At 45.9% G+C, this 13,601-nt stretch overlaps 3 protein-coding genes across 4 annotated transcripts in view; 2 read left to right on the forward strand and 1 right to left on the reverse strand.

Annotated features, from left to right (window-relative positions):
• Positions 1–4,724, forward strand: part of LOC120822355 (broad substrate specificity ATP-binding cassette transporter ABCG2) — a 10,415-nt gene extending 5,691 nt beyond the window's left edge. The window contains 14 exon segments of the mRNA XM_078106083.1: positions 260–373; positions 375–418; positions 830–932; positions 1,465–1,513; positions 1,595–1,693; positions 1,772–1,876; positions 1,993–2,138; positions 2,343–2,425; positions 2,654–2,743; positions 3,057–3,181; positions 3,398–3,552; positions 3,643–3,732; positions 3,828–3,904; positions 4,167–4,724. Coding sequence (XP_077962209.1) covers positions 260–373; positions 375–418; positions 830–932; positions 1,465–1,513; positions 1,595–1,693; positions 1,772–1,876; positions 1,993–2,138; positions 2,343–2,425; positions 2,654–2,743; positions 3,057–3,181; positions 3,398–3,552; positions 3,643–3,732; positions 3,828–3,904; positions 4,167–4,314 — 1,428 coding nt within the window. The 3' untranslated portion in view covers positions 4,315–4,724.
• Positions 4,725–5,076: 352 nt separating this feature from the next.
• LOC120822847 (uncharacterized) lies at positions 5,077–7,441 on the forward strand. Of its 2 annotated transcripts, none has more exons than XM_078106081.1 (3): positions 5,077–5,671; positions 6,372–6,616; positions 6,798–7,441. In XM_078106081.1, the coding sequence occupies exons 1-3, from the start codon at positions 5,596–5,598 to the stop codon at positions 7,140–7,142; spliced, it is 666 nt and encodes a 221-aa protein (XP_077962207.1). In that variant the 5' UTR covers positions 5,077–5,595; the 3' UTR covers positions 7,143–7,441. The 2 variants fall into 2 exon arrangements, with proteins under 2 accessions (XP_077962207.1, XP_040038729.2); XM_040182795.2 differs by having other exon boundaries at positions 5,418–5,671; positions 6,795–7,441.
• On the reverse strand, positions 7,304–13,546 carry LOC120822835 (uncharacterized). The gene is made up of 11 exons (XM_040182775.2): positions 13,235–13,546; positions 12,181–12,366; positions 11,754–11,948; positions 11,494–11,678; positions 11,296–11,408; positions 11,066–11,205; positions 10,832–10,920; positions 8,505–10,580; positions 8,035–8,113; positions 7,795–7,948; positions 7,304–7,685 (listed from the first exon to the last, which is right to left on the reverse strand). Exons 1-11 carry the CDS (start codon positions 13,412–13,414, stop codon positions 7,588–7,590), a joined length of 3,495 nt encoding a protein of 1,164 aa, XP_040038709.2. The 5' UTR covers positions 13,415–13,546; the 3' UTR covers positions 7,304–7,587.
• Between the last annotated feature and the right edge of the window lie 55 nt (positions 13,547–13,601).

A 13,601-nucleotide genomic window follows, 5' to 3' on the forward strand; every position in this document is an offset into this window, starting at 1 on the left:
GGAGGAGCAGGAGGAGGAGGATGAGGGGGAGGAAGAGGAGGGGGAGGAGGAGGAGGATGAGGGGGAGGAGGAGGAGCAGGAGGAGGATAACGGATGAGAAAGGGAAAGAAGTTAGAAAACATGATGAAAAAAGTAAAGAGACAGAAAAAATTGACGGAAGTTGCAAAAGTACTCACTGTGTGTGTGTGTGTGCGTGTGTGTGCGTGTGCGTGCGCGTGTGTGTGTGCGTGTGTGTGTGTGTGTGTGTGTGTGTGTGCAGGTGGGCACTCAGCTGATCCGGGGGATCTCCGGCGGCGAGAGGAAGAGGACGAACATCGGCATGGAGCTGATCATCGACCCGCCCGTCCTCTTCCTGGACGAACCCACCACGGGCCCTCGACGCCAGCACCGCCAACTCCGTCCTGCTGCTGCTGAAGAGGTCCACACACACACACACACACACACACACACATACACACACACACACACACACACACACACACACACACACACATACACACACACACACACACACACATACACACACACACACACACAGACACACACACACACACACACACGCACAGACACACACACACACACACACACACACACACAGACACACACACACACACACACACACACACACACGCACAGACACACACACACACACACACACACACACACACACGCACAGACACACACACACACACACACACAGACACACACACACACACACACAGACACACACACACACACACGTCTGACAGTTCAGCTCTGTTTTCTAAACCTTTGCTTTGAGTCTCGTGTCGGGTGAGGAACTAATGTTTTCCGGTCTTTGTTTCTTCAGGATGGCCAACAGCGGTCGCACCATCATCCTCTCCATCCACCAGCCTCGGTACTCCATCTACCGGCTGTTCGACAGCCTCACGCTGCTGGTCAACGGCAAACAGGTCCCCTCGTCTACTCGCATACAGATACTTATATCAGATTTACTGGGTTCTTTTGTTTGTTCTTTGCTCTCTTTCTTTTATTGTCTGCACTTTCTTTTTTTAACGCTTTTTTTTGTGGTAATTATCTGTTTTTCTCATTCTGTCTGGTGGTTACGTCCTATTTTTTATTATTTTATTTTATTATTATAGTTATTTTTGTTTGTTATTTTCTTTATTATTTGTTTTTATTCAATTCTGTTTCACTCTTTTTTGTATTCTCTGTATAACAATTTTTTTAAATTAATTTTACAAAAAAGAAAACTAAAAGTCAATTTAACAAGTTTCTAACTAAGAAACAAAAAAATAAAAGGAGTCATACTTTCGCCATTCTAAAGAAATATTGGAACAATAGTTTTTTTTCTTTCTTTTTTTTTCGCTCTTTCCATCTTTATTGTTTATTTTACTTTTTCTGTTTTTTTTACACTCCTTGTGTCTCTTTGTCTTTCCGTCTCCTTGTCCTTTGTACATTACCCGGAGCTCTTTCGTCCCTCAGGTGTTCCACGGCCCGGCTCACAGCGCGCTGGAGTATTTCTCAAACATCGGTAGGAAGGTGAACTGAACCCATCTGAACGCACCCTGAGGCGAGGTCATCTGCCGTGTGTGACCCCCGTCTCATTTCCCAGGGTACACCTGTGAGCCCCACAACAACCCCGCCGACTTCTTCCTGGACATCATCAACGGAGACTCGACCGCCGTCGCCCTCAACAGCATCGACAGAGAAGGTCCCACAGACGCAGTGCAGATAAAGTATTTAGTGTTTTCTTTGTTTGAATAAGTGAAAATAGTTTTATTCTCTTCAGATCTGGATTCAGACACTCTGACCAAGTCCAGACGAGGGATCGAGGAAAAACTCGTCCGGGAATACAAAGGCTCCATCTTCTTCCAGCAGACCAAAGCCGAGCTGGGTGCGCTCACAGGGGTCACGGGGTCGCCATGTGTATCTACGGGGTAGAAGTACACTTACTACACGGTAACAATACTCTGTTAGTCAACTAGTATCCGCGTCCTTGTGCCTCCTCAGACAGGATCATCCAGGGGAAGCAGGCGACCACCACCGCCCCCTCCAGAACCATCACCTACAACACGGGCTTCCTCACCCAGTTCAGGTGGGTCCTCAAGAGGACCTTCCGCAACCTGATGCTCAACCCTCAGACCTCCATCGCTCAGGTAGGGACACCCGCCCACCCACGGCAAAATGATTCTCAGATAAACAGACTACAGTATTTTCTGAATAACTTTGGTGTGCAACGTGAATGTAGTTGTACCGCGCGAACCGCAGCTCATGTGCACGAGGCTCATTTCCATCAGCTAAATGTGGCGCTCTTGGAGGACTCGTTTAGCGGACCATCGGTGTGTTTTCCTTCCGTTCAGATCGGCGTGACGTTGTTCTTGGCTCTCGTCGTAGGAGCCATTTTCTTCGACGTCAAAGACGATCAGAGTGGAATTCAGAACAGGTCTTATATTCTATTCCGCCTCTGTTTGTTATGTAATGTTTAATAAAGTTCTCCTGTTTTTATGGAAACAGTTGTGATCGTCGTGTGACGGAGTAGACATAGTACTACCAGTAGTACTTCTAGTACTTGTATTGTTGTAGCAGTAAACCGGTAGTAGATGCAGTAAAACACACACAGACAAACAAACAAAGTGTGTGTATCAAAGAGTTTGTTGCGTTGTGTCTTCAGGTTTGGCGCGCTCTTCTTCATCACGGTGAACCAGTGCTTCAGCTCGCTGTCGTCCGCCGAGCTCTTCATCGCGGAGAGGAAGCTCTTCATGTGGGTTCAACTCATTTAACACCGGCATCTTCAGCGCCTTTCTCGGCGTGGGAGCAGAAAACCAACAAGCATCTCAGCTCCCTGAGCTGGAGTCAGGACGGGGTTAGCGTAGCTTAGCATTCAGACCGCAAACAGCTTAGCTTATGAGTTGTGTGCTCCTGGTTTTGAGTCCATAAAAACACCTCAACTTTGACCCCAAATGGGTGGAGTCCCCACAATGTCGCGCAAACAAACACACACACACACACCTCTGAAGCTAATTGGTTCTCCTCGCCGCCGCTCGTTAACGCTCCGTGTGTCTTCGCCCCGTCAGCCACGAGTACATCAGCGGGTACTACCGGGTGTCCGTGTACTTCCTGTCCAAGATCCTGTCTGACATCATCACGCTGAGGACCATCCCCGCCATGACCTTCAGCTGCGTGGCGTACTTCATGATCGGTGCGCAGGAACACGCTTGAAAAACGATTAGTACATTTAAGACCTCTTTTCGTTTTCATCTTCACAGTATTTTTTTATGTTTTCGTTTCATTTTAATCACAGTGGGACTTTCACTTTATACGTTTGCTCCTTTAGTTTTTTCTTTTTTTTGGTCTGTAATTCCGTTTGTTTGTTGTTTGTTTGTTGTTTTGACGCTGCGGCCGTTTCCTCCCGCAGGTCTGAAGCCGACAGCCGCCGCTTTCTTCACCTTCATGTTCACCGTGACTCTGGTGGCCTACACCTCCACCGCCATGGCGCTCGCCATCTCAGCCGACCAGACGGTGGTCGCCATCGCCAACATCTTCATGACCATCGCCTGCGTCTTCATGATGGTGACACACACACACACACACACACACACACACACACGGGAAAACTAATGGACATTGAAAGGTATTTTACCTGTGAACTTTCTCCTGCAGATCTTTGCAGGTCTGCTGGTGAATCTTCCCTCCATCGTCAGCTGGCTCTCCTGGTTGAAATACCTGAGTATTCCACGATACGGCCTCGGCGTACGTACACACACACACACACACACACACACACACACACAGGAAGCTTCCTGTGGAACTTGAACACTGTTTTAAATGCTGCCGGTCGTCCTCAGGCTCTGCAGGTCAACGAGTTCACCGGACTCGACTTCTGTGGAGGATCCAACAGCAGCGCCGCTCCGCCTGGACTCAAGTGAGTGTCCACGTCCACACGCGTCCTCTGGCTTCTTCACTCCGTTCAGTTTGCAGACGGTTTGCTGGTAGACTAGTTAGCTAGTTAGTTAAAATAACAGATTAACTGTTTAAAGTAAGTACTTTGATCAGCCTGACAGGTTGCTCATATAATAACAATTAGTCAAGTGAGAGACTATTCATGGAGTTGGCCGATCATTATTTTGGGGGCTTGTTACCTGTTGAACTGAGTGGAGTAACGGGTTCGCTCGCCTGGTCACCAGGTGCACAGGGGAGGAGTTTCTGAAGGAACAGGGCGTGGATTTCACCCCCTGGGGCTTCTGGCAGAACCACATGGCTCTGGGCATCATGACCTTCTGCTTCCTCGGCATCGCGTACCTCAAACTGCGCTTCATCAGGAAATTCACCTAGACCTCCACCCGCACCTCCACCTGCACCTCCAACTCCCCCTCCACCTGCACCTCCCCCTGCACCTCCCCCTGCTCCTGCACCTTCACCTCCACCAGTGTAATATATATCAGTAATAATTGTTCATCTTACGACAGGTTTGCAGATATTATTTGTATTTTCTTTTTGTAATCCTCCAGATCTCTATTATGCAAAATTCTACAAATCCAAAATGTATTTGTAGAATTTTCAAACATTTGTTGTTTTCATTTTTAAGTTATTCATTATTTACAGCAAAATGTGTTGACTAATGATTAACAGCATTATGATTCTTTTGCACAATAAAGTTCAGAAGTAGGAGAAGTAATATGTTTCACACACAAATATAATTTTATATTTGTAAATAAAATAAAACACTGAAATTACATCTTGAATCTCTGTTGTTCTCGTTTTTAAATTCAACCCATTTTAATAAATTTCACTCCTCATCCTCCAAGTCTCTAAGAGGTTTATAATTATTGATGCTTTAAAGTGTTAACAAGCTCATTTTAACTTATCGTGTATCTATCGATAGTTAATCATTTCATTATATATTTCCCATTAACTTGAATCTTCAAAGTAAAGTTACCTTTACGCTCAGTAAAAAGTACATTACTTGTACATGGGAAGTACCTCAATGAGTACCTTCAGCAGGCGGCCTGGATGCTTCATCGCCCCCTGGTGGCGCGGGAGGAAACACCACGTGGGGAGCTGGTCACGCGCGCGTGTAAGCGGACACTCGCTGCCATGGCAACCGCGGGCATAAACACGGCGGCGCGCGCGATGAAATCTCCGGTTCCAGCTGTGAAAGTTCAGCCACAGCTGGAGGGAAAGAGACTGATGAGCGACGGAAATACTCACTTAGCTTCAGTAAAGACGGTGAAACACACTACAGTACTACAGTACTGCAATACTACAGTACTGCAATACTACAGTACTGCAATACTACAAACAGGGAGACGTTTCTTAATGTGCAGTAAATTCAACAAAACGCAACAATTCGAAGCCGATTTTTTTGCGGGTTCCAACGTGCCAACGACTCTTTGTGCCGCCGGGCGGCGCCACTAGTGACGTTTTAAACGGATTAACCGCCTTCTAATCTGATGCAACTCGGAGCCACAAACTGTCTAGACGTTATGCACTTGTTCCCTTCACTCCTTCCCTCCCTTCTTGTTCTCCTTCATCTCCTTCAGCCCGTCCGCACTTTGTCCTCCGACTGCGTTGAGCCTTTTCTTCCCTCTTCATTTGTCTACATCTTCCATCATCATGTCCTGGAGATCGACGTCTCTGTCTGTCTCCGTCCTCGTCCTCCTCCTCGGGCTTCAGAGCACCTGGACTCACGGTGAGGACCCGTCGTGGTGATGGATTCACGTGTTCATGTCTTCACGGAGTCACAGGGGGGGAGCGGGAGCCGCAGCGCTCAGCTGGAAACAAAAGACGGAGACGGAAGGGAAACACACCTTTCATCATGAAATATGCATCATAGGTCGACCTCGTTTTAGAAAAGGTAGAGAAACGGAAACAGGCACGCGGGGAACATTTGAAGTTAAACAGAGCAGCCGGTAAGACAGGCAACCCAACAAGAAACGTGCTTTACTAATCTACAAATGAATCACCAGCTGCAGAAAGACAAGTTGACCTAAATAATATTTTGAAATCTGTCTTTCAGTCAGTGGTAATTACACAGTTTAGATCTCATTGTTTTTTGTCATAATGCCATCATTCATGTCCTGGCACGTTGAGTTATCTTTTGTGAAATGTAATTATATTATAACAAATCTTTTCTGGTTTATATCATTAATAAAAAGCATTTACTTAGTTGAAGGCGAAAAGTCTAATGTGGACATATTACGTAAGAATGTCCCAGTCATGACGTTGTGCTATTATTAAAGTAGTGTACTATGTGACAGTGGTTGGGATTCGGCGCTCTCGCCGCCGCGGCCTGGGTTCATTTCCCCGTCAGGAGAGTAAAGTTTAACTTTCAACAATCACTGATATCAACAACATTCGTTTGAGTTTGTCCTCTAATCTCCCTCCATCAGCTCGGTTCGTCTCCTCCTTTGATTTGGAGCTTCCAGAAATTGATGGTTTTCCGGTGGATACCTGCAAGATTTTATTTAACACCCCGACCACGACCACACCCACCACCACCACGGAGACGACCACGACCACACCCACCACCACCACGGAGACGACCACGACCACACCCACCACCACCACGGAGACGACCACGACCACACCCACCACCACCACGGAGACGACCACGACCACACCCCGCACCATGGAGGTAAGATCCCCATCCAGGGGTCACTGTGTCTTACAAGCATGGACATCACCAACGACAACATATGCTAACATCTGGCCGCTAGTACGCCTTTACTTTATTAGTTTAAATGTTTATGATGCATTTATTACACAATTTGAATTGAATATATAAAAGGTGCTAAAAAACTATAGTTCTCCAGCAGCTCGTTGTCACAACCAAAAAGCCGGCGGTCCAAGAACCACCGAAGGAACCAGAAACCAAAAACACCGGAACACCAATCAGGCCACGGCCAGCTCCAGCAGGACCAATGACAGACAGCCTGCTCGACTACCTCCTGGCCAACGGCAGAGGGCGCGCGGCTGGCCCCGTACCAGGGTTCGGCGGCTTTGACTCCCAGCCAATGGGAGGGCTTCCTCACGGAGGCTACGGCGCGACGTCGGACAGCGATGAATCTGGTGCATCGGCGGAGAAAAGAGCGGGGAGGCCCGACGGGAACAGAAGGGACTCGGGTTCGTCTTCCTCAGAAGACTCGAGTGACGAGTCTTGAAAGAGGTTGTTGGGTTTGGACTTTACAGATGAGCACATCCGCTGGTCCGTTAGCGGGTTTGTGTGTTCTCTGCCTCCAGTAAACGAGAAGCCAAATGTTGGAGCTTCCTCCTTCACACGTGAATATTAACAGATTTCAAGGAGAGTTTACGTTCAAGAATGTTAGATTATTAAGCTTCTTTATTCTCATAATGTTTGATTTAACACTTCTAAAAGTACAAATATATACAGTGATCCGCTGTTACGCACCAAAACCTGAAAACCTTTGATTGACAGTAAATAATAAAATGTATCATTTCATTCTGGTCATTTTTTGCTTTAACGCTTGACAGATAACCAGTGAGGTGGCAGAGCGCTGTGACCACGACCTAAAATCCACCAGGGTGCACATTCATGGAGATGTTGAGGTTCTATATTATTAAAATAAAGGGGCTTTTGTCACGGTGTTACGAGTCAGTACTGTTGTTCTGCTCTTCTGGTTCTGTCGGAGAAACCAGTGTTTTTTCTTTCCTCGGGTCCTTGGAGGTTCCTCTGCTGTGTTTGCCTGAAGAAACATCAGAATGATCACTTTATTCAGGGATTGGTATGAAGTATGATTAAATACTTTTGGGGTAAATTGGACGTCTGAGCTCCACAGGATTGGGTTTGTGTACCTTCTCTCCCTCTGGCCTCAGGCAGCGCTGAGCTCCTCACGTCTGGGAAATGGATGTCCAACTTCTTCTTGGTCCCTGAATTGCCTCCGCTGCTACCAAGGTTACAGCTATCGGACCGGAAGGGGCACTCGTAGGTCGCATTGTTCTTCGGCGCCTGAACGGAGGGACGACGTTAATGGGATTCATCTGGATTCTACAATCTGGATTCTATTGTAAAGTTAGCGAAACCTGCACGGTTACCTGCGGAGATAGAGGTCCTGTCACGTAGCTCGACAGACGGCCATAAACGCCACCCATGTGCCTTGGATGGTCAACACACCTGTCACATACACATTGAAACACATCCATCATATCATGTGTTCAACTCATCAAATATTTGATTTGAGTTTTTTTTTTTTTTGGTTTGGTCCTAATAGTTTTAACATTACTTATTAATTAGAAGTATTAGAATTTCTAGGCTGGTTCAGACTTCTGAATCAACACCACATCCACATGTTTGGTATTACCGATTATCCATACAGCTTTGTAGGTGGATCATTGAATATCTCTCCAAAATGGCGACAAATAAATGGCACAAAATGGTGACAATTTTACTGCTCCTAGTATCTTCTACTTTAGCTTCTCACTTTGTCAATGCGACCAAGCAAATATTTGGCTGAGGCCCAAATTACTCTTTGGTGTATCGCATTTGCGTGAGGGAATATACGTACCAAAAGTTGTGAGTCCCCGAGTGGAACTCTGGCCCGGGGGAAAGGTGATTGCTGTTGACACAGAAGGAGGGTATGAAGGGTGCAGAAGAAGGAGGGAAAAGGAGAGGGGTGGAGGACAGAGGAGGAGGAGGTGGTAGAGAGGAAGGATGGACGGCAAAATCAAACTCATGGACGTCTGCACTGTTGGGAAAGACTGAGCTTCTTCCTGGAGCTTTGGTGTCTGGAGTCGCTGTGGAGAGGAATGAAGCTGACTCTGCGATTGTGGATATATTCGTTCCGTCGTCCCTTTCTGGGTTGTCTCGTTTCTTTAATGCTTCTGTGGGAAACATAGTTGGCTTTAGGGTCATTGCTGCGTTGTACTTTGTTGACTTTTCAGGGTCTTCGATCAAAGACTTGTGAGGGGGGGGTTTCACAGGTTTTATGTCGGGTTCAGCTTTCCTGCTGTGGCTCTTTTGCGTAATATTTGAATTTCTGGAAAACTTTGAGTTTACTAAAGGCTTTATTAACGCTAAATCCTCCCTGTTCTCTTTATCTGAGACGTTCAATGTCTTCAGAATAGTGGTCCACATAGAGGTGTTGCTTTGAGAGACTTCATTCACCGTGGAGTTTGAGGTGATCTTGGATTTAGAAGCACTGAAATCCTGATGGACACTGGAGGGCTCCAACTCAGGACTCGCTTTGTAATCTCCACCTGACGCATCAGATATCTCAGTGTGTTTGGCAGTTGTTTTGGTCGACAGGCTCCTCTTCAAGCATCTGTGAGCTTCCTTCCAGTCCTTCCTTCCAGTGTGAACACTATCCTGCTGAGTTTTGGTTGTGACAGACACTTCTGTAGGATCGCTGTCTGTCGGAAGGCCTCTCAAAGGTTTGTTGGGTGCACTGTTGGTGTCATTTGCGTGTTTAGGATGTGAAGGTGAGACAGTTTTGTGCATTATTGAAGTTGAGGTTTCTCTGGGTGGTGTTACGCTGCTGTGGGCAGGATTAGCCTCTGTATAAACTGTGGAGGAATGTTTAGAAAGATCTGAGGTAAGAGTTCTTGATGGGCTGTTGGACAAGGGTTCATGGTTTTGGGTCATTTTTGGGCCAATGTTTGAAGTAGTCTTTTGTGGTCTGGGGTTTGAGGGCAAGACCTTCGGACATTCAATTGTCCCTCTTTGTCTCCCCTCCATGTTTAAACGGTGCTCTGAAGGCATAGTTGTTTGGGATGAATTGCTGACAGAAGGGATGGTTGGGGTAACAACCTCAATGAGGCCATTGCTTGATGCTTGAGAACCTTCAGTGTTTTCTCTATTAAACATTTTACCCATTTTATGTGTTAAGTGGGTGTCTTTACAATCAGAAGTTAATTTCAGAGAAGGTTTTGGAGATAAACTCTTATTTGGACGATCAGTCGTAGAGCTTTTAGACAATTTGGGCACTTTTGAGTTTGAGTTGCTCCGGCTTTTCCCAAAGTCTTGACTTGGCTCGGATTTTGAAGATCTCCTGATCCCCGTCACATGTTTCTCACTCATACTTGACACAATGTCGTCTGAGCAACTAGAATGCAAACCACTGGAATCGCTGTCTTTTGCATCCACAGTTTTCACATTGTGTGGCCTCCGGTCTGGTGAAGCGACTTCACCATGTTTAGCTTCAGCAGACACTGCAGCATTTTCTTTCAGATCAGTTGACGTCTTGGCAACCTCCAATGAATCAGAAGTAAGGGTTTTAGTTAACTTAGAAATCTCTGGTTCCTTTCTCAGCTCTGCACCCGTGACTTTTCCGGTTTTACCTTTCATGGCCACAGTGGTTTTTGCTGCATTGCTGGTTGTCTTCAGGCCTCCGGTTTTGGCTTGTTTGGTGGACATCAAAGGTTCTGAAGCATTATGAACGGTTTTAGAAAGCTTCAAAGGTTGCTTTCCTTTTGTTTCCCTGTTGACTTTTAGGTCCACACTGTCGGGTTGCTTCTTGTCTTTGCTTCGTCGGTTCTTGCCGTCCCTTTCGCTCCTTTCCCGTCTTAGTGTTCTGGTTATTTTGGGGAAGGTAGAGTTTTGTTTGTGGTCTTTTTGGATCTTGGCGTTCAGCTCGTCCAAATATCTGAATATATACAAGGAAATAGGAACAAGGGCATTTACTCAAATCTTCAGACGACCTAACAGGTTTTACTGATAGTGTCACTAGTGATCCGTCAAACGCAGATTTAAAGGTGTGCCGGCCACCCCAAGAAATTCCCCCCAAATGCTTGTGAGCTGGTTCACAAAGATGGACTGGACAAACCTACAGTACCTACGGAAATTCCCTAAACTGTAACTTTGTAAAAGTAAATCACACTTTAACCTTAAAAATACCTTATGTGGAAAGAGTCTTGTGTGAACAGAGGATGTTCTTGCAGTTCTGAACACTGAGCTCGTCTCTCCGGATCCATCTGGAGACAACTCTAAAAGAGACAAAAAATAAATATTTCTGATTTGGATATTTATTTTAGTTGGAATCTGAAACTGGCTGAAAAATGTCTCTTGTGCAATGAGCTTTTATTGATTAGTTAAGTTATTCTGAATAGTGATACACCGTCTCAACTGTACCTGAGCCAGGTCCAGGGCGGCCGGTGCGATTGAAGGGAATCGCTGCTCCAGTCGGACTCTGGCAGAATGTTCAGGCAGTCTGACTCCAGAAAAGACGGGATTCCTGTGGAACAACTCCTGGTGATGAGCTGTAAGATTTCCTAGGAACCCCCCCAAAAAAGAGAGCATTTGTGTTGAGACAGTTAAAGAAGACAGGGAGGCATTTAAAAAAAAAGTAAATGCGTCCTCACCAAAGCACCTGACGATGTGGTAGATTTGGTCGAGGTCGGAGTCTCCGGGGAACAGAGGCTGACCCGTTAACATCTCCAACAACAGACAACCGACAGCCCACACGTCTACCGGCCTGCACACGCATACACACCTGTCAAGATCGGTACCAAGAGACAACAAACACAAACACACCCTGGGGCGCACACGCCGACACCTACTTGCCATACTTAGAGTCTCCCACCAGGAGTTCGGGCGCCCTGTACCAGCGAGTGGCCACATAGTCGGTGTAGACCCCTCCGTCGGACGACGCCGCCACCGTCCGGGCGAAGCCGAAGTCGCACATCTTAACCACGCCCCTTTGGGAGATGAGTATGTTCTCCGGTTTGATGTCACGATGGATGATCTGGAAGTGAAACACGTGATTAAAAGACGATGGGAAATGTGGTGGGTTTGAGAAGACCCGGTAGATTTTCCTCACGTTCTGCTGGTGGCAGAAGGCCACCGCCCTGAGAATCTGGTAGAGGTATCGCCGGCCTGTGTTCAGGTCCAGGCCGCCCTGGTTCTGCTCCAGATCGTCCAGAAGGGTTCGCTCCACAAACTCGAACACCAGGTACCAGCGCCGGCGGCGCTTCCACACCTCCAGGAGGTTTACCAGGTTGTCGTGGCGCAGTTGCTTGGCAGTTGGAAGGATGAGAACGGAGAAATTAGCTTTTCACATATTGAGTCATTGACTAACATGTTTCAGTAAAATAATAAGAAAGTACGATTTTTAAATATGTCAATGGAATGTTTCTAGATGCTGACGTTAATGTTAAAGATGGAAGCTCAGTTCTAATGTTTCCTTTTGTCATATGACTCCAGTGTGATGGATCGGCCCGAGGATCAATCAATTGATCGACACTCACTCTGAGCAGCTTGATCTCCCTCAGGGCGATCTTCTTCACCGTGGCGTCGTCGTCCGAGTCCATGAACTTCTTGATGGCGACCAAGCGGCCGGAGTCCCGGTGGCGGCACTTGAGCACGGTGCCGTAGCTTCCCTCCCCGACCAGCCAGAGGGACTCGTAGCGCTCCATTAAACGCACTTCATTGAACTACGACGCACAAAAAACACACACTTTACTCATCTGCGACGCCACGAGAGGCTCCGTCTACTGAGAGAGATCGAGCCAACGAAGGAAAGGGAACCGGTTCAGAAAGAGGACAAGAAAGAAAGTAAGTTATAAAAAAGGGAATGAAGATAATGCAAAACATGCAAATGTGTGTAAAAGGTGTATTTAATTATATGTTATGATCATTTAAAATTTAGTAATCTACCACATTAAAATGCAACATTAAAAAAAAAATTAGTAAAATACTTCAAGTATTGTGCATTTAAATAAACCGCAGAACTATATTGAAAAAAATGTACTTTTATAGATAAAACTACAGTAGCTGTAGGCAGAGAAGAGTAGTGGGAGTAATAACGTATTAACACTTAAAGGAATGCACACAATAAATAATGAACAACGAGGCATTTAACAAAAGCATCAACACAAAATAATCAAACTGTCGTGACACAAGGTTTATATTACTTCAGAATCTTTTCATCTACCAAGTTATTTTTCATGTAAAGTCATCAAATACAAACCTGCTTATTATTTCATTTGATGACACATCGTTTCTGACCATTAAGTCTATTTGTTCTATGTATTAAATCAATGTTATGGCTTCATGTGATTTCTTTTATTATCTCGATCTATTTATCAAAATAAAGTGAAACCACAATAAAAACTAAAAACGTGTCACAGTTTTAAAACCTTTTCATTATTATTTTTGCTTTCAGGGGACTTTCAGTGTATTTATTCTGCTGTTGGTACCTTTACTCCAGTAAGCGATCTGAACACTGAGCCGATTATTGTACTACTGTATATACTACATACAGTACTACAGTATTATCATAGTACCGGAGCAGTAACTCACCGTGCACGGGGGTTCCGTCATCAACGCTGCAGTAACGTTTTGTAAGCGAACGTGCGTGTTTGTGTGCGCGTAGATGTCACGCATCGCGTTGCCTTGGTAACGTCTCCACACAGAGCGAAGGCACGTGACGTCACCGGGACGGTCCGTCCCTTTTATACGTCGGTCCACGTCATTAAACATGTCTCCAAAAAGCGGAATCCTGAAGTGTTTTTATCGAAAGCCAAATATGGAATAAATAAAAGCAGAAACATTTGTTTATCCAGAAAGAGAAACAGACCGGAAGCTCCGCGCCTCCACCCGCTGACGTCATTAAGGCTACAATGTTCTTTAATCAACGCGTCATTAAGGCGATAATATGCATTAAGTA

This window comes from Gasterosteus aculeatus, chromosome 7 (genome assembly GCF_964276395.1).
Source record: "Gasterosteus aculeatus chromosome 7, fGasAcu3.hap1.1, whole genome shotgun sequence".
NCBI classification, from domain to species: Eukaryota; Metazoa; Chordata; class Actinopteri; order Perciformes; family Gasterosteidae; genus Gasterosteus; species Gasterosteus aculeatus.